At 50.8% G+C, this 23,309-nt stretch overlaps 7 protein-coding genes across 7 annotated transcripts; all 7 read left to right on the top strand.

Moving 5' to 3' along the window:
- Nucleotides 1-593: 593 nt before the first annotated feature.
- Nucleotides 594-4,061, top strand: TbgDal_X8940 (hypothetical protein, conserved; the record flags this gene model as incomplete). The annotated part of the gene is made up of 1 exon (XM_011779765.1): nt 594-4,061. The coding sequence occupies one exon, from the start codon at nt 594-596 to the stop codon at nt 4,059-4,061; it is 3,468 nt and encodes a 1,155-aa protein (XP_011778067.1).
- A 1,503-nt stretch (nt 4,062-5,564) lies between these two features.
- TbgDal_X8930 (RNA helicase, putative) lies at nt 5,565-8,753 on the top strand (the record flags this gene model as incomplete). The annotated part of the gene is made up of 1 exon (XM_011779764.1): nt 5,565-8,753. One exon carries the CDS (start codon nt 5,565-5,567, stop codon nt 8,751-8,753), a length of 3,189 nt encoding a protein of 1,062 aa, XP_011778066.1.
- Nucleotides 8,754-9,164: 411 nt separating this feature from the next.
- On the top strand, nt 9,165-10,741 carry TbgDal_X8920 (hypothetical protein, conserved; the record flags this gene model as incomplete). The annotated part of the gene is given in 2 exon segments (XM_011779763.1): nt 9,165-9,683; nt 9,683-10,741. Coding segments are annotated over 2 exon segments (1,578 nt in total).
- A 120-nt stretch (nt 10,742-10,861) lies between these two features.
- TbgDal_X8910 (conserved hypothetical protein, unlikely) lies at nt 10,862-11,254 on the top strand (the record flags this gene model as incomplete). The annotated part of the gene is made up of 1 exon (XM_011779762.1): nt 10,862-11,254. One exon carries the CDS (start codon nt 10,862-10,864, stop codon nt 11,252-11,254), a length of 393 nt encoding a protein of 130 aa, XP_011778064.1.
- Nucleotides 11,255-11,258: 4 nt separating this feature from the next.
- TbgDal_X8900 (hypothetical protein, conserved) lies at nt 11,259-12,662 on the top strand (the record flags this gene model as incomplete). Its single annotated transcript, XM_011779761.1, has 1 exon — nt 11,259-12,662. The coding sequence occupies one exon, from the start codon at nt 11,259-11,261 to the stop codon at nt 12,660-12,662; it is 1,404 nt and encodes a 467-aa protein (XP_011778063.1).
- Nucleotides 12,663-13,088: 426 nt separating this feature from the next.
- Nucleotides 13,089-15,146, top strand: TbgDal_X8890 (hypothetical protein, conserved; the record flags this gene model as incomplete). The annotated part of the gene is made up of 1 exon (XM_011779760.1): nt 13,089-15,146. One exon carries the CDS (start codon nt 13,089-13,091, stop codon nt 15,144-15,146), a length of 2,058 nt encoding a protein of 685 aa, XP_011778062.1.
- Nucleotides 15,147-15,714: 568 nt separating this feature from the next.
- On the top strand, nt 15,715-23,283 carry TbgDal_X8870 (hypothetical protein, conserved; the record flags this gene model as incomplete). Its single annotated transcript, XM_011779759.1, has 1 exon — nt 15,715-23,283. The coding sequence occupies one exon, from the start codon at nt 15,715-15,717 to the stop codon at nt 23,281-23,283; it is 7,569 nt and encodes a 2,522-aa protein (XP_011778061.1).
- Between the last annotated feature and the right edge of the window lie 26 nt (nt 23,284-23,309).

Below are 23,309 nucleotides of genomic sequence, written 5' to 3'. Positions count from 1 at the left end.
CTTTTCTAATTTTTTAGGTTGAAAAATGAGAAAAGGGAAGGATGAGTATTAGCAATAACGGAGACTTAAAAAAGAAAAAAAATAAAAGATGTAAATCCCTCTGGGGACCGTGAAAACACCCACGGGTTCTATTTGGCTTTGCTTGTGATATTTGTGCCGCCGGCGTCAAATCTTGTTATTCAACAGCGCTGTGCGCGGAACCCCGCCACACATGAGCAAAATTTCTGCAATTTTGCCTATAACAAGAGGAGCAGTGCACGTTAAGAGATCTGTTTGCTTCAACCGTTGGGCAGAATTTTTTTTTTTTTGATGTTTTTCCTCCTCTTCGTTGTCTCCCCTCACCGTCACCACCTTTACTCCTGTACGTCGCTTCGTACAGGTCAGTTTTTTGATTTGTATGTCACCATGCCTATATTTGTCTACCTCCATTTATATGTACTCTTGTACGCTGTCTTCAAGTAAGAAGGAAAGGGTGTGGCTTCGAAACTTATTATTGAAGCAGTGTCTCTACCACTACGGGCTAAAGGTAGTGATCAAGCGAGTTTCCAGAAACGGGGTGTAGAATAGTAACGGTTTAGGGTGAAATCTGACAGATGGGGAACGGCCAAATTAATGCCCGTGCCTCCACTGAGGAGCACCTCAGGAAGTGGGAAGCCGCTCTGGCAGCACTTGAGAAGGTGTCAAATTCAGGCCGCCGTGCAATGGAAAGGGACCGGGTTTACTACGGCGGTGCAGAAGACGCGCGCAGTGGAAATGAAGAGGTATTGGAGGGTTCAATGCGCGGAGCGTGTCGGTCCTCGCAGGTTTCATTCAGCACGACAGCTGGGGGCTCTGAGTCGTCGTGTACCGAGCACCAGCCCCCACGGCGACAGAACCAAACGCCCAACGAAAACAACGGGCGGTCGTGGGGAACGAACCAATCAGGCAACACGAGTAACATTAACAATGCGGAGCAATCGAGGACTGGATCCCTTGTAGGTCAACACAGAAGCCGCCAACAGGTGGTAGAAATTCGCAAAGCCCGTATGGCATTCTTCAAGAGTTACGAGATGCAGCGGGATTACGAGCATAAGGCTATTATGGAATGCGGCCACTTTGGTGCTGCTGCAGTTGCTCTTTCCTACCTTCTCGGAGGTGCGCGCGGCTGCAGGGATCGCAAAAAGTGCGTTACCATGGAAGATATATTTTTTGCTGTCCACTTACCCCTCCACTACCTCCACAGCGGTGTCCAGACACTACAGGTCATGAGCGACATTCTCCGTGAGTTTATTGATGTTGACAATCGCTTCAAGAACGAGTATGGCCTTTCTGTTGTCCATTTTGACATCTCGCCCGTCGTTGGGCAGGTGGAACTTGGTCGCAACGAGGTGGGCGATCGGCAGACGTGCATGCAGTTGCACGAGTTCACAAAAGCCATAGCCAACGACAGTGAAGAGCAGATTCAAGCAGTACGCATTGTAAATTATGATCCATACGTTCTCCAGCAGGAAACATTCGTTGACAACTTTGTGGATGGAGATGACGACGTCTCCGCCCTCGCAGACTCTATCCGTGTTGGATTAAGGGATCAGGAGAGGCAATATTCTAAAAATAACAATGGAGTGTACGCTGTTATTGTGGAGGTGCGGTGTGTAGTGGAGCTGATGGTTACCCTCGCAGAAGGTATCGTTGATGATCAGTTGCACGTAAGGTTGTTTGAAGTTCCTGCCGCAGCCCTTTTCAAGGCGATGACAGTACCGTTGGAGAATGAACGAGCGCGTGGTTTCATGCGTATCTTTCGCAAGGATAGCGTGCCGGTGATGTCCCACGACGAAGTTCAATCCATGTTCTCACCTGAACTGGCGGGAGGAAATGTACTTGGCACGACATCTATGGGAACCCATGCCTCTGCCATCTCAGGCCACACCAGCCCTCACATCATCGCAGTTGCGTGGGCGATGCACCTTCTCGGAGGTGACAGAGCAAGTGCGCACGGCCACGGTAATGGGCTACCAGTTTCGGATATTGTCCGCACCATGAAGTTTCCAGCAGAGGTGCTCATCGACAGCACGCTGCCGTTGGGAGAGGTATTCAAATACGCGCGAGAGTACATCCGCCTTACGGAGCGTAATTACGATGTCTCCATTTACCCTATTCTCACAAACACCTCTCGAGAAGACGCGGTGCCAACCATCTCTGTGTTCGAGCTGGAGTCAATTCTCACCGACGTAAAGAATGCAAACAAGGATCCTGACGCCCCGGAGCACGTCATGGTGATTATGTATAATGCTAACGTTGCGCACAATGTCCTGTACGTCAGCAATACTCCCCAGTGGTGCGTGCTCTCCGGTTATGATGAGGAGTCACAGGTGGTGTCGCTTATTGATGCGCACCCGAAGAAGTTCATGAAGCTCTGGACTTGTTCACTTGAACGCCTGCATCGGGCTATGACCTCAAACGGATACCTTATATTCTCCAAGCGCACCGCAGCCAGCACACATGTGGGATTAAGTCATGATGAGACATGGTGTGACTCGCTGCCTTTGGGACATGAATCGCAGGTTCCGCGGGTTGGGGCCTTGAGGCGCGTGGATCCAACTGTGCAAAGATACCTCGCTCTACTAAGGGACCAAGATGCACTCGGTGTGACGAGAAGGGAGGTGATGAGAACATTGTGTTTTCCATCATTGCCATTGAGCCCAACGATGATTGCGCTAACTTTAATGGAGTTGGGCTGTCCTACGACATTTGAAGACGTTATTGTTGCCCTACCCTTCGAAATATCGTCGTTGATGCTGCGCTACTTCACGCTTGAATCAATGGCTGTTTGCCTCACGACGTACGTGGAGCATGTCGGTCTTAATGTAAGCGTAAAGACCTATCATACTGACAGGCGAAACGGCAACAAAGCACGTGTAACCGTCGAGGAGTTTGAACAAATCATGGAGGAATGCTTGGCGGACCGTGGCAAGGCCCTCGTCATGTTGTTCAACACAAATGAAATTGAGGTGTTCGGTGACTCCCGTCCATTTGGTTCCACAGGCCTAGTTGTTGGTTACAATAAGGCAACCGGCGGCGTAACGGTGATGGATACGAATCCCAACCGATACTTCCGCACATGGTCCGTGTGCCTCCACACTCTCTTCAGGGCCATGCATGATGCGGACACCGTTCACCACCGTTGTGGCTTCCTTAAAGTGTCACACTGCACGACTCTTCCGGCACCATCGTTTCCACTTGAGTATTCTCGAGAAACACCGTTGCGTATGCTGCCTCTACGGAACATTTTCCATGTTAGCCCATCGCCGCATTTCCAGGCACTTTCGTGCGCCTTCACCCAGCTTGGATTTTTCTACTCCCCAGAGGAGATATTTTACGAGGCGTACCTTCAGACAATGAACCGTCAACGTCGCCGGGGGACTCAGGCATTTGCGTGGCGTGACGTGGATGTATCTCTTTCAGTGATTAACAAGCAAATCGATACAGTATTTCTCGCCCAGATTTGCCGCATGTTTCTGGAATCTCGCAATTCTACAAGGGGGTCAAGTGACAGTCAAATCGATGAACACAATGATGAAGAGTGGCTTGTGCATGTGGAGGTCATGGAGGATGTGACGGAAGGGAATATCGATTCGATTCTTAGAGATGCCACACGTCGGGAGAATAATAACACAGTTCTCCTCCTGAACTACGACACTGCCATAGCGCATGACGTGGTGGGTTTTGGCCGCAGTGCAGCACTGATAAAGGCGTACAACCCCGATACCAAGTCTGTATTGCTGTGGGAGGCGGAGCACACTGTCTTTGGTATGTTTTGGACTGTCGATGTTCCTAAATTTATTGAAATTGGTAACCTGATGGATAAGGGTCGCAGTCCTTACGGTCTTGTGAAATTTGAGAAGGTAAAGCGGAAGTTGTCAGGGCGGCGAACACTCATCAAACACCTCGATGCTCATGAGGGAGGCAGCCCGTCGAAGGGATTTGATGACGTGCCGTCGGGGCCCATGGCGCTACGACGTAATCGGGAGATGATGACGAGATTCCTTTTTTCTCCTCAGGAGTCGCCGGATAGAAGACGATGATGAGTAGAGTTTTGTGTTGGCAAGAGTGTGATTTGTCGAGTAATGTTTTGTATGAATGAAAAATACATGCCCAGAAATGTTCGCTGCGAGGAGTTTCAGATGTGGTTTACCCGTGCGTGAATGTATCTGGGGGCGTAGGTAACGTAGAAAGGGGCACCTAGGGGGAAGAGGATATCTTCTTTCCTCCTTTTCGTTTTTTTTTTGTACTCTTCTCTGTAATCCCATTTCACTATTCCAGTACCACTCCCTATTTAATTTTTCTTTTTCTTTTTTCTTTTTTTTACTCGTCCTTCAACTTTGCCAGTGTTGTTATTATTATTTTTTTTATGTTTTAATATATATGTCTTATACCAGCACTCGTGTGCACAGTACATCATCTGAGTGAAAAGGGATTATGACAGCAGCGGTGGCAGTACCCACGCTTGCTGTGGAGGGAATTGAGCGGGAGAAAAGAAACCGAGGGGAAGTAGCTCCATCAGTTTGAATTAAATGCATAGTGAGCGTCGTGTGCGTAAAGTTTCCTGTCTTTCAATATATAAAGAAGTGCAAGTAAATATATGTTTGTTTATTTGTTTACTTATTTTGATTTCGAGACTTTTAATTCAGTACTACGTGTATGTTTTTCTCTACATAGGTTTGTCGGTGGAGGAGCGGTAATTTATGTTTTTTTTTGTTTTACACTTTAGTGGCTTGGACGCTCGGTTTGATTTCACAAGCGTTAGAACTTGTGCAGATGCAAAAAAAAAAGGGGGACTTGTTAAACAGCGTGCGTGTGTGTGGTTGTGTGGATACAATTGATCAACAACGGAAAAGAAGAAAAGGATGGATAATGTTTTTTTTTCCTGCCATTTCTTCATTTAGTGCTAATAAAGGTAGCAACTCACCCCATTGCGCCTACATTGTACTGCGATGGGACGAAGTGACTAGAGTTGTTGCGTGCGTTTGCGGTTATTTATAATTTCCTTCTCTTCAAGGTGTTTTGACAACGTTAAGCGATGATAGACTCCCTTCTCATCTTTTCCCCCTTTTTTACCTCATCGCTGGTTTATTGTGTGTGTTTCTTTCCGGACGTGACCCACTTCCCCTCACACCTGATCGTTAACTTCATTTTATTTTTTTGAAAGTTTCTTGTTCGTACCGCTGTTTTTTTTTTCCCATTGTCTCTTCTTTTGGCTCTATCTTAAATTCAACCGCCCTCTGTTAAGCCTGGGATTTCCAATTTCCCTTTACGCAGTGTCCCCCTTCATTGGGAGGCCATGCTTTTACTTCCCCACGAGTATTTTTGGTTCATACCTTACATAAATAATATATGCGTGTGTGCCTCTGCATACATGACATATTTTTCTATTACGTGATCACTGTAACTGTAACACCCCTTGCGTTCTTCTTTTCTTTTCTCCCCATTTCCTCCATTAACTGCCCAGTGGCTCTGCCTTCCTCAGTGCTGCTGCTGCTTCGCCTGTAGTGGGGGTTGCGCCGGGAAAAAAGTGCGGCGAAAAGGTAATGAGCGATGAGTTATGTGTGCTGAGGAAATTGCAACTCATTTACAGCAAAAATGAGCTGTACCACAGGCTAGAGCACGTGCTTGGTAGGCCGGAGAGTGCGGCGGAGGCAGAGGGACTTTATGATGACGTGGAGGGGCTTGTTTCTCTTTTCGCTGAGGCGAATGAAAAAAAACGGGATAGTGATGACTCGAAGGAAGTTTCAGCAGAGGAGAGAAACAAGTCGCTGGTTGACGCGCTTGATAGCGCTATCAATGGAGATGAGAATGATGAGCCACCCATACAGCTCTCGCAGTTGCAGGACCTTGCGTGCCTAATGCGATCACTTTTGGGTGACATCGACTGGTCGAAATGTCTCGCAGCTGGGGCACTCGCCATCGTGGAGCAGGAACGGCGGGAAATTGAAGAAACTCTCAGGCAAAAGATTCTGCAGGAAGAGGAGGCCCGACGGGATGCAAACGAGGGAGGCGACAGCGCCGTCGGTAGACAACGGACTTTGCAGGACCTTTCAGTGGACCCCGCGGAGCGCAGAGCGGCGATGAAGGTGAGAGCGGAGGAGAAAATGCAGTTGGCGCAGTTGGTACGCACCGGGTTACTGGATGAGTCGGAATTACTTCAGGTTAAGACGGATGATGAGGATGTGGAGCAGGTGGAGCTGAATGAAGAGGAACCCCTGTTCTTGCGTGGGTTGGTGCGACACAAACCCATCAACTACCGGGCGTTGTTGCCGTCCGAGCAGTTGATGAGGGCGAGCACACCGGCACAGCGAGAAGCCATCATTGCACGCCGCGTCGTGCAACAAGCTAGCGCCGAAGAGATTGAAACTAATACCATGAAGCGTGCTGCCTTGGCGCAGCAGCAACGTAACAAGGAGCGGCAGATTCTTCAAGCGAAGGAGCGGCGGCAGCAGCGGTTGGCAGAGCAGGCGCGCGGTTTCTATGAACCGAATGATGCTGTTGACAGAAAGGAAGAGGGAGATGATGAGGAGGGTAATAACGAGGAGGATGGAACCCACTACAAGGGCAATACGTTCCTCGATCGGGAATTATTAGAGCGCCCGGAAGAACACCTCCATAGGGGCGGACTTGGCCGTGGTTCTCGTTCTGCGCTTCCACCGTGGATGAAACACAGTTTCGGGGAGAAGCCCCGCTTCGGTATGATGGAAACCTCTGAGAGCCTTGCAGAGCAGCGTCGTTCGCTGCCCATTTATGCATTTCGTGATCGGTTCCTACAGCACGTTGATGCACATGCAGTAACTGTGTTGGTGGGAGAAACTGGCAGTGGCAAAACAACACAAATTCCTCAGTATCTTGTTGAGCACGGTTACGGTAAGAACGGTGTTGTTTGTTGCACCCAGCCCCGGCGAGTGGCGGCGGAGACACTTGCAATCCGTGTGGCCGAGGAGTACGGTTGCCGCCTCGGTGAGGAAGTCGGTTACACTGTCCGGTTTCGCGATGTCACATCTTCCCTCACGTGCATAAAGTACATGACAGACGGTATGTTGCTGCGTGAAGCCCTTCTTGATGACTCATTTCAGAGGTATAGCGTTATCATCCTCGATGAGGCACACGAGCGGTCGGTCAACACTGATTTGCTCTTTGCAATTGTACGCAACGCGACACACAAGCGGCCAACACTAAAAGTTATTGTCACTTCTGCCACACTTGAGAGGGAGAAATTCTGTTCGTACTTCAACGTCCACGATGTGTTTTTTATCGAAGGTCGCACTTTTCCTGTTGACACGTATTTCCTTGCGGAGCCAACGGAGGATTACCTCGACTGTGCTCTAAAAACTGTGATGAAGTTACATCTTGAGGAGCCACCAGGCGATGTCCTTGTATTTCTTACAGGACAAGAGGAGATTGAGTTTGGTGGTGACCGTCTCTTCCGCTGGATGGAGCGGCTTCGGGGCCTAAGTGACCTCCCGGTGCCGGACATGCTCATCCTCCCCTTAACTGCGACACTGCCACAAGATGTGCAGTCACGCGTTTTCGAGCCGACGCCGCCACATTGCAGGAAGGTCGTGCTCGCCACAAATGTCGCAGAAACTTCCATTACAATTAGTAACCTTTCTTACGTGGTGGACAGCGGGTATAGTAAGCAAAATGTGTTCGACCCGAAGACAGGGATGGAGCAACTCAAAATCATGCCCATCTCGCAAGCACAAGCGCGTCAACGGGCCGGGCGTGCAGGGCGTATTGGGCCCGGCAAGTGCTTTCGTATGTACACGGAGATTCAGTTTCGCCAGGATATGGACCCTGCCACCGTTCCTGATATTCAGCGTTCGAACTTGTTCCACGTAGTTCTGCAATTGAAGGCAATGGGAATTAATGACCTCTTCGCTCTGGACCTCATGGATCCACCTCCCCAAGAGACGCTGGTGACGGCGTTACAAAAGTTGCGCTACCTCGAGGCATTGGATGAGGATGGGCTTCTGACGCCGCTGGGAGGTCGTATGGCTCATTTGCCCATTGATCCCTCGCACAGCAAGACACTTCTTACGGCTGTCGACTTGGGTTGCAGCGAGCCCGTGCTCACCATAGTCTCTATGCTCGCAGCTCAAAAGCGTGGCGTATTTTACCGGCCGCGTGATCAACACGAGGCGGCAGATGCAGCAAAGCGGCAGTTTCACCAACCGGAGGGTGACCACATTACACTGCTTGCTGTGTACGATGCATGGGTGGCCAACGGTCTGAGCGAAAACTGGTGTAAGCGGAACTTCTTAAAACACCGCATGCTTATGGAGGCTCGCGACACCCGTGACCAACTTAGCGAAATGTTGCGGAAGCGACATACAAACATTGAGCATCATAACGACTCCTCACTTACGGAGGTGCGACGGGCCATTACCGCTGGGTACTTTTTCAATGCTGCAAGACGTATCACGGACGTGGCCTACGCCACGCTTGCGGAGCGGCGCGAGGTTTATGTTCATCCTTCGTCCTGTTTACGGGACACACCACCAAAATATCTCTTGTACAACGAGGTTCAATTAACAAGCCGCGAGTACATGCGTGAGATACTGGCCATCGAGCCACGTTGGCTTGTGGAACTCGCCCCAGCGTTTTACAGCAAACCGCGGAAGGGGAAATTAACGAAAGAGCAACGTGCCGAACGCCTTAATCCAATTCTGCGCGCATGGGAGAGCGGAAACTCGTGGAGAATCTCTAAGCAGAGGCGTCGCAGGTGATCACACGGGGGAATACAGGTGGTGGAGTACATGTCGATGCGTGGCGGAGAGCGTGTCTATTTAATACACCTTTACCGGTAACTCTCACGCCGTTGTTGTGCTAGGTGCTTTGATGAGGTGGCTTTTGCATTTTCTATTTATATTGCTTCTTATTCTGCTCTAACTTTCTCTTTTCCTCCATTTGAATTTATCCAAGGTGTTGTCGCAGAGAGAACTTACACCGATACTTCCGATAAAAGTAGAGTAGAGACACAAGAGTTTTCAAACGCTTCAGGTTTTCCCCTTAGTGAAGCAAAGTCGTACCATACATACATAAATACACATATTCATAAACTTAGGAGTTGCGTTGTACCAAACCAGCTCCCTCCTTTTTTCTTCGCTCTTCTTTCGGCATACATTGAGCGAGCTGTCATGTTTTTCGTCTTTCCGTTTCCCACGTCCCCTCGACAGAGGGTTGAACGAGTAATGAGGGTACTTTATCAGTTGGGTGCGGCGATTTTCGTCATTAGTTACGTCGTGCTTCTAACCGAGGCTGACGTTCGATTGCAGGCAGGTATGCATGGCAGCTTCAGCGCTCCCGGCGCGAATCTTTCTGATTCGCTAGAAATGGTGATGAGTAACTGCGAGTACGAAGGCATAATGTCAATTTACGGTGTCGGAGTGGTGGTGGGTGTCAACGCTAAGTCTCTTCCCTTTGCGATTATTTCTATGCTGCAACACATGCGCGCTGTTCTAGTTGTGCAGTTCCTGGCGGCCCTCAACGGTGTTGCGGGTGGGTATTGCTACTCCACCAATATTCGTCATATGCATTTGTTTGGTCTACACGTACCAGTGCATCTCATTTTAAATGTATTGGCATACGTTTTGACCGTCACGATCATCGCGCTTGTGGCGGTGTCAGGTCCTGTTCGGTCTTACTACAGTGCCATTTGGAATTCTGTGCGGCTAAGCTCGCCGAGGAAGATAACGAGAAACTTCTAGAGTCTGGCTTTGATGGGTTCCATCTGTTCGGAACCCGGCTCGAGTGGGCTATGGGAGCAGCCATTGTCAACCTTATCATATACACAATCGGACTTGTCACACGGGTATATAAATCACACGATCCGGCAATAGCCCTTTTTTCAATGTCAGACGTACCCTGGGAAAAGACTGGTATAAGGCTTTCTGTAGATAAGGCAGCACTCAGCATTCATACCGCGGCACGGGAGAGGATCATATCGGAGGCTCGTGATGCTATTGGGAGAGGGGAACGAGTCCGCATCGTGCGAAGTTATGCCCTTATGACAGAAGCCGACTACAACGAACAGGTGGAGGAAATGCGAAGACTATTCGCCACCCGCGCCCAGGAAGAGCAGTTCAAAAATATGCACTCTCTGTTGGAGGATGAACCTCATGCGGGAGGAAGCGCGATGCATTGGGGCTCTTCGGGGCTGCAAAAGGCGGAGCCACTGAGGCCGGATGGGACTCCTGTGGTGCAGGGTGTCGGCGACACCGTGCCCCCGTTTGGCTCAGGGATGATGGGACGTGGTGCTGACAATTTAGCTGATGTTTTTAATGTCGATAACCTCAGTGACTTGTCTCTCAATAGAGCGGGTTTGGCCCCAGGAGCTGTGGGGGGTTTCGACGCATCGGTAGGTGACAACCAAGCGGCAACGGTACAACAATGGCAGCGTCCTGGCAGTATAGGGTATCCTGACGTCTTTGGGGGAGAGAGGCAGAATGAAAGCACAGCCTTTGGTGATGGAGGCACTGCATTTACTCCTGACGCCCTGCAGGGTAACGATGATTTTTCTCACGCATTTACAAACATTTCAGACACTAGAAGGGTAGTTTCCCGTCGGCGCACTGCGACTGGGGCGGTGGCAGGTACTAGAGCCAATGGCAGCCACGAGCCCCACAATTTAAGTGGGGAGGAGCTTTGGGACGTAAGTAATCTTGGAGACGATAACGCACTTTCCCCACGCATCGATTCTCCTGACGCACTATAGACCTTGCAATTTCTTTTTTTTTCATACCGTTTCCACGAAACTGCGTTATCGTTTCTGCTTCACGAAGACGAAAAAGGATAAGGGGCCTGTCCATCAACGGGGCGAACGCTTCCTCAGTGGATGCGTTTCGTTGCCGCCCCTTCTCAGTATTTCTTTTATGGTTGTGGTGTAGCGATTGATCTCACAGCCGTTTTCTTACCCTCTCTTTTCCTTCTCTCGCAGCGCTATTTGAGGTGTCCTGCGCTGTGTGCTTTTTACGCGCGCCATAGCCGTGGTTGGTTACGTTTTTTTCTTGAGTATTTCCCGCTTTTCTTTTGTGTTCCCCTCGCGACTTTATTGTTTTTTAAACGCAACTTTCCTTTCCTCCTTGGTTTGTTTGTGTGTTATTCCTTTGTTACTGAATGTTGGGCAACGTCGTTCCCCTCCTTCTCTACGTGTGTGGCAAGATATGTTATTGGGAGTGTCGTCCTACAGCACTTGAGACATACCGTAGCTGTAACGCTTCAACAGTAGAGAAATGCCGGCCACGTTTAGCCAGTGTTTTCCCGATCCCCTTTCCAGTCAGTGGCCCGCTACGAACCATCCAGTGCTATGCGAGTGCCGGCAGCTGTACGTGCTTGTCTCAGTATGTTGTTGCGTGCCATCCGCACACCTTCTTGTACTTCATGACGGGGCTTGTAACACCACCGTGACATCGATGCCGAAGGGGCCAACGTACTTGGAGCTGCGACTCACCGAACAAACCAGTAGTGAAACCTTTTGCAGTTTCGTATCCCGCGCAGAAACCGCTAGTTCTACCGGTAACAATATCGTAGAGGGGAAACAACGGCCTGTGAATATTATCTGCTTAACTGGCCTGGCTGCCGCTACACCCTCCGTGCAGTCCGCACTCATGGACGTGCTGCAGTTCTCCGTTGTCCGTGTGGGTGGGGAGGTTCGACGCGTGCCTTCTTTGCGTATTGTGGCGTACTGTGACGCCCGTGTATTCGCAACGGCAGTCCCGGAATGGTTACGTGCAGGTTTCGCACTATCCACGTACATGTCGTCGTTCACCATGGAAAGTGCTGCGGTTATTCAGTCCACAGACAGTGATGAGTCAAACGTCGTCAATAGGCGCAATATGCTTGAAGTGATGCTCTCAGAGGATGGTTGCGAGCTGGTGGACACTGTGACGCTCTCTTGTGAGGTATCCCGCTACTTGCGGCACCTTTTAATCGTGTTGCGCGGTGCCATGTTACACCATAGCGTACCGGGATGCTACATTCCGGGGAGAGTCCCGTTGCTCTTCCGATTGCTGAAAGTTGTGGCGCTCCTGTTCGCACGACCTCTCTTGTCCCGTGCTCGTGAGCCCCCCTTCTCACTTCGCAGCCCTGCATTGTTGAAGTACCAGAGGCAGCAGCGGCAGGAACAACTCCCACGTGACACCACTCCGATTACAAGCTTCGTCCATGTCATGGTGTCCCCTGCGCACGTGATGGGTTTACTGTGTCCAATGGTGGCGCACCTCTTCACAATACGCCGAGAGATGGCAACCACTCGGATTGGTGACATCGTGCACGGCTACACCAATAGTGGCCATTTCGTTCCCAATATAATGATTAGTGCTGGAGGTGGGGACGGTGTCAGTGGCAACAGTAATAGCAATAGTGTGGAAAACGATGACAACAGGGCAGGAGGCGAGCTGTCGTTGACGGTGTTTGAAATGTTGGACAGTGTGGCTCTGCGGTGGCTGTCACAAGAAGCTGGCCAGAGAGAGACAGAGCAGAAGACGGCGGGTAGGGGAATGAACGGTATTAGAGGCTCGACGAATGTGGCGTTGCACGCCTCACGTGAATCGTTGGACAAAGTTTTGTCCTACCCTGAGTGTCGGGAGTTGATTTGTGTTACTGTTATAAAGCATAGTGCCCCACCCAGTGGGTAAGGCGCGTGCGCGATCGTTTGATTTTGAGCTAAGTGCGAATTGGATTTGGACCACTGAAACTTCGTCATCCTAAATGTGGTAGTAAAGAGACTTTTACATATATTTATTTGTGTATATACACGTACGTACTCGTTATTTTTTGTGTTTCCATATACCTCTGGACCGTTCGATTTTTTTTTCCCTTACCAACCATACTCATTGGTGCCATAATCGTCGTTAGCCCTAACTTCTTTCTTTGCTTTGCAGCCTTCAATTTCTGTGTACCTTTGCATCACAATCTTTTCGTTTTCGTGTCATTTTGTGTGCGGAGGGGAGTGGGTCGAAGGCTGAAGCCGTGCGTAGATTTGTTGGTGAGGCGTTGTTACCATAGTTTTGTGGTGCGAGTTCTTTGAGCAGAAGGGGAACTTGTAGTTGTGAGGGGGAAATATGGAAGAAGTCAATGCGTATTCACCCTACAAGGCCTACTACGGGTTTGACAGGACTTACATCAGGCGCATGTCATTGCTCGATTACATGAAAGAGGATGAAGATGCCACCTCTGTGGAGGGTTTGCGATGCCAGACGGATGATGCCAAGAGAAGGAATGGTCTGCTCACTTCACGAGACCCCAATGTAGTGTTTCGTTCCCAGTTTCCAGTGCGTGATAACTGTGGCCGTGAACTGTGTGTACTCTACCAAATAATCGAGTCGGAGGTGCAACACGAACTCCTCCGCGTGGAGGGACGAGGGGATGCCACACGAAACTCTGCTGTGCGTCTCGCTTCGGGTACTGGTGCTAGAAATGAGGGAAACCACGCTTCTGTGACCCGCCCAGTGGGCCACGTGGAGGAACAGGACCACGAGGGCAGGGACTCCGTGTACCGGCCAACACCATATGTCAACTTGCCCCCAATGAATGACACAGAAAGTAACTTTGAGGTGTCTGCATCAACTCAGCGGTTTTCCAGCTTGGTCGCCCCATCGGAGTCATACACGCTAACACCAGCGGTGGCAGCGGCTGGCACGGTTCCGATGTCTCAATTTTCCACTTACCCTGATAGGAGAGCGAATCCATGCGTGAACCCCTTTCCATGGTCAGAAGGTGTTGTCGCGCAGCCGCGGCAACAACCACGGGATCAATTACTATTTCAATCAGAGGTGATATCAGATGGCCGTCATTCCGCGTTTCCAGTGCTGCTCTCTACTGGTGAAGATCTTGGGCAGTCGTCCGAGAACCAAACGAGCCAATTAGCCTCGGCGGCGCCACCTATGCGAAGCAGCACAGCGTCTCCTTTGGAGTGGCAAGGTGCCGTCAACGATAAACTAGGAGGGGAGGGCGTAACGTCAAGTAGTTCGGTGCTCCACGCCAAAACGTCTCCTGAATGTCCTGCGGATGGGTCCGCATCGCAACGCGCAGGAGAGGGGTTGTCGGAGTTTCGCACGACAAAGCAGCTTTTCCCACCCAAGTGCGGACCGACGCCGCAGTCCACTGTTCATCATCCCGTCACTATACCTACTAAGGTTTATGGAGCTCAAAGCCAAACCATCCCCGCTGCTAGCGTTTTGTCGTTTGTTAACGCAAACGTTGAGGCGTTCTGCTCAGGTGGCGAATTTTACACAAGTGATGCGTCCGCACCGCAGGTATCTCCTGGCAAAGTTTTGGTTCTGGAAGGCCGTTTTTACCGTATCGTGTGCCACCATGCCTCTGCTGATGTGTACGAGGCGCAGGAAATGACGGAGGGTCCAACGCAGGGCGTGCCCTCAGTTATCCCTTCTTGTTCTTCTGCCATGGGCTCACCTCCGCAGGCTCTTATTTACCGCTGGAGCGTAAGAGCAGTGCAAGAGGGAGTAAATGAGGCACATCGTGCGGCACTTGGATTATCGTATGTCACTGGCAGTACATCCGCTGTGCATGTTGCTGGCTACCGCTACTCTGATGGGGGGCTGACCGTCATTACACTGGCTAAAGGGTACCGCAGCGTTCCGCTCTCTCTTCTTCCCCTGTCGCCTTGCTCGTTTCCTACGTGTATGAAGCTAATACTCAAGATGCTGTTGGACCTTGTTGCGAGACGCACGGTGCACGGTAATCTCTACGGATTGAACCACATTTTCTTTGCTCTACCTGACGGTGGCGGTGCTCAGGACATGACCTCGGCATTGCTAATTCCAGTGCACTGGGAAAAATTAGTGGATTTTAGCATGTTTGTCGACCGCAACGCTGGACGAACCATTCCGCTAACTTATGAGGAGAGTTGCCACAGGAGTGAGTGCGTGTTTCATGGCCATGACGTGGCAACGCTTATGCGTGCGCTTCTAGAAAATGAAAACGCTATACACCTTCACCAACAGCAGGTAGAAAAGATTCGGAGCCTTGTGTCAGGGGTGGCGGAGGGTATGCAGGTGGCCGCTTATTTGGTTCAGTTAAACACTGCCATGTTGGCTATTCCGGGCGACGCCGTAGCGCTTATAAATGAGTATAACGCGGCGCTCCGATTTCCTCGTTAGAAAACAAGCTAAGGCGAACAGACAAACATTCAGTGCATTTGGGGAGGTTGGGGGAAATACGTTCTCCGGTGTGCAGGTTCGCATTTTGAGACGTACACGTAAGTTCCTGCCTCCTTGGTATGTTTCGGTCATACGCTCCTGCAAGCATCCATTTCTTTTCACTCTTCACGTATACTCTCTTTAGATGCGCTTCAGCGTAAAGTTTTCTCACTTTTTTTTTAGTTTTTACTGTTGTCGGGTTTCTCGTTGTACCCTCCCCCCCAAAAAAAAGTCGGCATAAATGTATGATATATTTTATATCATACATTTGTTTTGCAGTTTCCGTCTACGAGCAATAGCATCCGTTCTTTTTATTTCGCAGGATGTACCTGCTACCTGACGAAATGCATTTAGATGTTCCTGTTCTGTTGCCGATTTTGCGCTTTTCGTTTTCTTCCAGTTTGTGCCTGTTCCTTTTACTTGTCTTGTTGGTTGTTCCGCCTAAATCATATACCACCTTTGCACTTCCTTTCAGAATACACGAGAAGAAACAAGGTAACAAAGACTTTTTCAAGACGTATTACCACCGATGAATACATCATTCGTACTAGTTAAACCCAGTGCATGCAGGGATACGTTTATTGCGAAGGCACGAGATCATTTTGACTCCCATGGGATTCGCGTGGACGACATGCAGCTACTGACAGGCCAGGAGGTTAGCCGGGGCGCGTATGTGGAGCGACATTACAGCGCAACTGCGGCGCGTGTCATGTCCTCCTCTCTAGAAATGGGGACATTCGCTTCAGAGGAGTCTGCCATGCTTTTTTTCTCTGCGTTTGGTGAATCTTGGACCGTCGCGATGGAGGAACGGCGTGTGCTGACCCCCGAGGATGCTATGGTAGCCCTCAATACAACTATGGAAGGATTAAACGCCCGTTGGTGGTCATCCAAATTGCGGGTTCGGCTTGAGTACGGGTTCTATGTATCATATTTCAAAGAGGAAGGGCTATATGTAATTAATGGCTTTTACCCGCTGCTATTTAATTCCTTCACCGCTCCCACTAGTAAGATTTGTTTCTTCGTCCTTTCATGGCCCGAGGCGCGGTACTCGTGGAAACGGTTTTGTTTAGAGGTGATCGGCGCGGCGGACCCCAGCGAAGCCGACTCAACGTCCCTCCGCCGATTGATGTACGAGAACTGGGAGGAATACGGGCTCAGTGAACAACCAAGCATTGCGGACAACGGCCTGATATATGCCAATGGGCCCATTGAGGCACTTGCGCTCCGCTCTGTGTGGATGCATCGTGGTATCAACGAAGATGACTTTGGGCGGCAGCTGCTGCAAGAGGGTGTTGGGCGAGGTTTTGTTGAGGGACTGATGAAAAATCCCCCCATCAGCTACAAGGGCGCGTGTCGCTCTGTATTTGAGATTACAGAAGACATGCAGAGTAGTGAGGCTACCTGTCTAGTGGCCGCTGTTTATGCTGATGAGAGACAAAAGTGCCTAAGTGAACGGAAGAATCAAGCTGATACTCCGATTTCACCTTCACGCATAGCTGATTGGACTATTGTACTAAACGATGAAGATCCAGACGAGGTACGCAACAGGGCCCTGCTGTTTGTGAAACCCCACGCCAACACCCCCGAAACCCGAGCGCTGGTGGAGGAACGACTCACACAGGTTAAGGGCATACAAATCTTGTCTCAACACCATATCTCTGGAAGCGAAATAGCGTCGAGGCACGTGATGGAGCAGCATTACGGAACCATTGCGAAGTACGCCGCTGTTTTAACACCCGATTTGATCGAGTTGAGCCCCAAAACAATGCAAGAATTCCAGGAGCGGTTTGGCATGTCCTGGAAGGAGTTGGTTCGGAGTGGACGGGTGTGGAATGCTGATTCTGCCTTGCGCATCCTTGGGGATATATCCTCCACCGAGTTGTACGAGATGTGGTGCTCATGCACTGATGTGTTGAAGGTTGCCCCTGGGGCGTACGTTGCGCGCCTCTCTGAGGAGAATGCTTTTGTGATTAACGGCTTCTTTCCATACATTCGGGACAGCTATGAGCGGAAGGATGCGAAGGTAACGTGCTACGTGGTTTCATGGCTCGAAGAACATCTGACTTGGAGGAGCTTCCGTGAGGAGCTGGTTGGGTGTACGAACCCCGCCAAAGCACCGTCAACCAGTTTGCGCGGGTTGATACAAAACCGCTGGCGCGAACTGGGGCTGCAGGGCATTCCCACAACAACAAACAACGGGGTCCACGCCTCGGCGGGTCCGCTGGAGGCAGTGCTGGAGCGGTACCTGTGGATCGGATCACCACTCACACACGATCCACTCACACTACGGCTGCAAGAGCGTGGGTTGACAGGTGCGCTGCTGTACGGCTGGCGGTCGAATCCGGCGGTTGTAATGGCCGATGGGGTGCGATCCGGTCATGTTTTTGACCTTCTAGAGAACTTACAAACTTCTGAAGTCGTGGACCTTATGTGCGAGGCAGAGCAGCATGTTCTTGCAGAGTACAACGAACGATCGGTCAACCGAGCAGTGGTAGTACTGAGGCCCTTTGCCGTCAACGAGTGGACTATAGAAACTGTGAGGAATTGTTTTGCTGCCGCTGATGTAGCGGTGGTGCGGGAGCTAACATTATTGAGCAGAAGCGTCGAGAAACGGTACCTCGGCAGCAATGAATTCCTTAAGCTGGCGCACTGGGCTGACTTCAAAAAAGATGATATGTGCGGAAACGTCAGTTCATCGATCAAAAAGCAGTTTCATGCACAATTCGGATATACGTGGGAGGGTTGTGTTATCAGTGGACAGTTGATGGGCGCAACCTCTGCTTGCGAGGTACTGGGTTTAACACCAACGGAGCTCCTTCATCTGTGGGAGTCAGTACAACCGGTGCAGCTTCACTCAAACTGCTGGGTGGTTCACCTAACCGACCACGAAATATACGTGCTAAATGGTTTTGTTCCCTTTGTTCGGGAGACCCATGGAAAACCTGGGAGCGTGACTCACGTCTTTGATGTGGAGTGGAAGGAGGATGTTTGGACTTGGCACGACCTCTCTGAGCGCTTGGTTGGTTTCAGTGACGACTGTATTCCCTACAAAGCAACGGAGGGAAGCTTGCAGCGCACGTTTGCGGATGAGTGGAAGGGTTTCGGGTTGCCATTCAAGCCAGCCTCGCGTTGGTCTGCTGCCGTTTCAGTTTCGCAAGGTCCTTTGGAGGGTACCGTTGATCGAGAAATTTGGCTGGACGTTCAGTTACCGGAGGACCACTTTGTACAGCGCCTCCTACTGGAAGGTGTGCCGCTTTCAATGCTTACGACGTACATAGACGGTGAACGCAACCCGCAAGATGAGGATGATGAAGAGGAGGAGGAAGGGGTAAAGGCGATCAAGAATATTGATGATACGTCGTCTCCACCTCCGAAGTCATGGACATCAAGGAAGAACTGGAGCGCAACCGGATGTTTTCTGCCACAATACACAATGTCTGATCTTTCGTATCACGTACAGAGTTCTGAAGTGGTTCGTCGCATGAAGGTTATTACTTCACGTTTTTTGCGCGGTTTGAAAATGAATTACGCATTTCTGTGGGTCAAACCGCACGCATGCACAAAGCATGTGGAAGCGTGGATCCCAAAAGCACTGTTGCAACACCGTATTGAGGTAATTTCTTCGGGTCGCGTACCCATGGCGGAAGTCTTTGATAAGGAACTTGCCGACCGCAAGCAGTGCACCCTCTATCGCAACGCCATGACACGCGCAGTGCACGAGATTCCCATCAGCACAAAACAGATGGCAGAGTTTGATGCTACCTTCGGTATCACGTGGAATACCGCGATGAACCTTCATTTGGTTATCAATGCAGCGCAGGCGGTGGATAGGATTGGCGTTTTGCAGTTGCTAAAGGATTGGGATGAGGCACCACGTAAGGTGTGCTTGGCTCCTTCCCTTTACATTGCTTACTTAGAGAGGGAGGGGCTTTATGTTGTCAATGGGTTCTATCCTTATTTGCGTTCGCGAATGTACGCTGGCTCCCACGTTTCTTGGTACGTTGTGTCATGGGATAGCGAGATAATGACGTGGGGGGATTTCCACCGGTACGTGATCGGTACAGATGTGCCAGAAAAGGCTGAGGAATCATCTCTTCGCCACACACTGTACAAATCTTGGGTGGAGCTCGGTCTGCAACGGCAGCCAGACGGTATTGACAACGGTTTTTGCGCCTCTGCCACGCCTGTTGAGGGGCTTGCAGATCGTGTCTCTTGGCTTGGGGTAAGCTTGGAACAGGATGTTTTCGGACGGTTACTGGTTATGGGTGGCGTAGACCCCGGGTATCTTCGTAAGATACTTGAGAACCCCCTTGTGCGACACAGAGAGGAGCCATTGGAGTCCATGGGCGATGCGTTCGACAAGTTATGCACGGAGAACCCACTTCTGATAGCGCAACTAATCGGGCTGCAGTCGTCTGGTGGAATGCACATCGTTTCACCCCAGGCACCAAGATTTGTGCCGGTTCCCCCCGAGCTCTCGTCCAGCCACGAGTACAAGGTGAAAAGGGACACTGGAAAAGAGTGTGTTGACGGATGTAAAGGCGTGCTGCGGGCGGAAGGGAAGCCTCTCTGCTCCGAAGGGGACACCTCGTCAACCCTGAAGGATGAAGAGGGAAACTTGAAGCGGAACTACGCCTTCATTGTGGTCAATCCCGCCTGCACTTCATCGGAAGCAAGTGATCGTGTGATTAACTATATCGCCGATTTTCTGCGCCACTATAACATACGGATCGACGGAAGTGGAAGCATGGTTGGTGGAAATCAGGATCTAAGCAGCGTGGCTCACGCCGTCCAGGACGGCGTATTCAAATACGCAGTCAGACAATCTCCCTACCAGTATGCACTCGACTCGGAGGCCCTGTCCCTTTTCCTCAGCACTTTTGGAACGATGTGGGACCCCCGAAAGGTGTTCAACGCTGTGGACGCAGCTGTGGAGTTTGACTACTCGGCGGCATACCTAAGGGATAGGTGGCTGATGTGTGAACCTCTGGCGCGCATAGCCCCAAACTGTTTCGTCGGTAAGATGCCCGACCATGACGTTTATGTTGTTAACGGGTTTGCCCTTCACACTGTGGAAACGTTTTGCGGTGAGGCCAACATGAAATATTTTTTGACAGTATCGTGGAATAGCAGCGACATGGATTACGCTCATTTTATGGATTACATCATTGGGGATCCTTACCTTAAGGAAGCCAGACCGGGAAGCTTGCAGCAGGTCCTATGTGAGGAGTGGAAGGCTGCCGGGCTACGGCGGCCACCGGACTCGTTTGAAGGTGCGGTGATGGCATCCGCGAGTCCTCTGGAGGCGATGCGTTTGAAACAAATGTGGCTTTCGTTGGGAATCAAACGTGACGCGGTGTGTCGTTTTGGAATGGATGAACTGTCTATCACACCATACGTAATGAGAAGGTGTCTAACAAACCCACGTACCCCCTGTGGCGACGGCCGATTCCTATTCGATATGGCGCGCAGGATGAACAGCAAGGAGGCATTACAACTTCTCCAGTCGGAGAATTTTGCACATCTTTCCGAGGCGCCGCGTAACTCTGCTTTTGTGTTGATGAAGACCGGCTCCCTGTGCCGTGGCTTTGCTTTGACGGTTGAGACGGTCTTTGCGCGCGCGAGGGTGCGGATTGACGAGGAAGGTGATGTGAGCGCTGCCACCTTACGTGAGCGCGATTTTGTTCAGCACCTTTACGCTGTTGAGCTGAAGTACGCGGACTGCGATGTTTCAACTATTAAATTGTCACGGAAGGAAAGGGACAGAGTGCAGCTGAGTTTTGGGGTTAGTTGGTGCAACCTGCTTGAGGGCGGTGTACTGGTAAACGCGTACGAGGCGCTGGTTGCGCTAAGTAACATTACACCTGTTCAACTCTTCTATAAGTGTACGGCGGCATCAAGGCGGTTGATGGTTCGCCCAGGCCTTGAAATTTTTGAGTTGCCGTTTGATGGCGTGTTTGTCGTAAATGGCCTCATGCCGGGGTTGAAATGCTTCCTCGAATCATCTGAGGCGATGCATCACTGGTATGTCGTGTTGTGGGAGCCCCGTGAGATGGACTGGCCCACATTCTTAGAGGAGGTTGTTGGGAGCGAGTCCCCAGCGGATGCTGTGCCAACGAGCATTCGGGGACAACTGAATCGCAGATGGAGAGATTACGGGATAACTGAACCACCAGATGAGCTGCGTAACGGTCTGCACGTTAGTCAAGGTGCCATCCAGGCGATTAGAGAGCGTACGAAGTGTGTGAAGTACTCCGTTCAAGAAGATTATCTTGGTTCTTTGCTTTTGCGGAAAGGAGTGCTCGAGTGTGTGCTACAAACATGGGTCGAAAACCCCGAGGTGTTGTCCGGAGGAATCAAGATGAGCATATTCGAACATCTTGGCCAATGTGACACCTCCCGTGTCATGTTTATGATGACCGCGTTGTCGGAGGAGTTGAAGCGCGAGGAGGAGGAGGAGGTTGATCCAACTGGAGCGGCGCGACTCCCCGCTAATGAGTGTGCTCATGACGGAGGACGTGATGGCACCGCTAGCACGCCAACGCAGGAGCGACATTCCACACTAGGGGAGGAAACCGAAGGGCCCATGACAGTTTCTTCAAGGGCCCCACAGCCGGCGGAGACGGGCCCCTCATTGCTCTACAGGAATACCGCTATGATCATTTTGAAACCTCATGCAGCAGGCAACGTGAAGGTGATGGGTCTATTGGAGAGGGTTCTCAATGAAAACGGTATACGGATAAAGCGGGAGGTTCGCAAGAGAACGACCCCGACACTTATCGAAAAACAGTTTTCCTCCCCCATGCTCTACGCAACAACGTGTACCAATGGCTATTTGGATGTGACACCTGGTGGAGAGGACGATTTCTACGACGCGTTCGGTGAGGAATGGAAAGAGGCCGCGAAGTCGCAACGTGTTGTTGGCGCCCGTGAGGCCCTCATCCGCTTCTCGTTGACACCCTCGCAACTCTATGTGAAGTGGTCCCTCCCGCAACAGCAGCATGTCCATCTTGCCTACGATATGGAAATAACGAAGTTCCATGCAGAGGATGTTTACGTTGTCAACGCCGCTATTCCTTTTGAATGCGAACGCATGATCGAGAGCGAGCCTGGCGTCAATGACGTCCACTGTTATATAGTGAGCTGGGACCAGCGGGACTGCAGTTGGAAAAAGTTTCTGCACGATGTCATTGGTGACCCTGACCCCGAGAGAGCGGTTCCCACTTCTTTCCGCGGTGAACTCTTCTCTGATTGGGAGGATTATGACCTTCCAGTAAGACCCAACCGTATCGATAACGTCGTGTTAGCGAGTGAAGGGCCGTTGCAAGCGTACAAGGAGCGCGATCTGTGGTGCGGCACGGGAGATTTTGCGCCTGACCCACTTGTTCGTGCGTTATGTCACGTTGATCATGACCCCACCGACTTGTCAGAGTGGGCGGAGAACCCGCTAGTTCGTTACACAGGTAGTAAGCGACACGAGTTAAACGATGGATACTACACTGGTCACATGTTTAGCTTCGTGCATGGGCTCGACACCAAGCAGTTTATTGACGTCCTTACTGAGAGGGAAGGGACTTTTGTCCCCCTGGCACCGGCACACATTGGACTTGATGAAAAGGTCAGTGGAAATGGGCCCGATGTGGAGTGCGAAAGACCGAAATCGAGGGAAGATGATTGGGTGTGCGACCCACAGCATTACTTTGGTAATCCCGCCAGAAATTCGGATGAGGCAGCACTAAAGGGATGGTTGTGGGAGAGTCTTCTGCACGCGTCCGCGGAAGATGTGCCACGTCTGTGGGTTCATTATGGCGGCAAACTCGAGTGTAAAGAGGAGCTGCGGAAGCAGGGCTACGTCAGTTCCCTCTTGTCCCGCGTTGCCGCATCGTCTGCAGGCAACCGCAGCTCAATATGCGACATTTTGCGCAGTACCATCGATGGGGAAGCCTTCGAAAGAGACATCAAGATGTTGGATTTCTTTGGACAGCCTCCGTCCAAGGGCAAGATGTCAAAGATGTTCGAAGGAATGAGGCGACGTGGTAACGGCCGCATGACATACGAAGAATTTCGCGTTGCCCTTGCGATGATACACCAGATGTAGTTTACAGTAGTGGAGGCTGTTTCTTT

Source organism: Trypanosoma brucei, chromosome 10 (genome assembly GCF_000210295.1).
Source record: "Trypanosoma brucei gambiense DAL972 chromosome 10, complete sequence".
NCBI classification, from domain to species: Eukaryota; Euglenozoa; class Kinetoplastea; order Trypanosomatida; family Trypanosomatidae; genus Trypanosoma; species Trypanosoma brucei.
The sequence above is the reverse complement of the archived record's forward strand: the minus strand, read 5'-3'. Positions and strand labels throughout refer to the sequence as shown.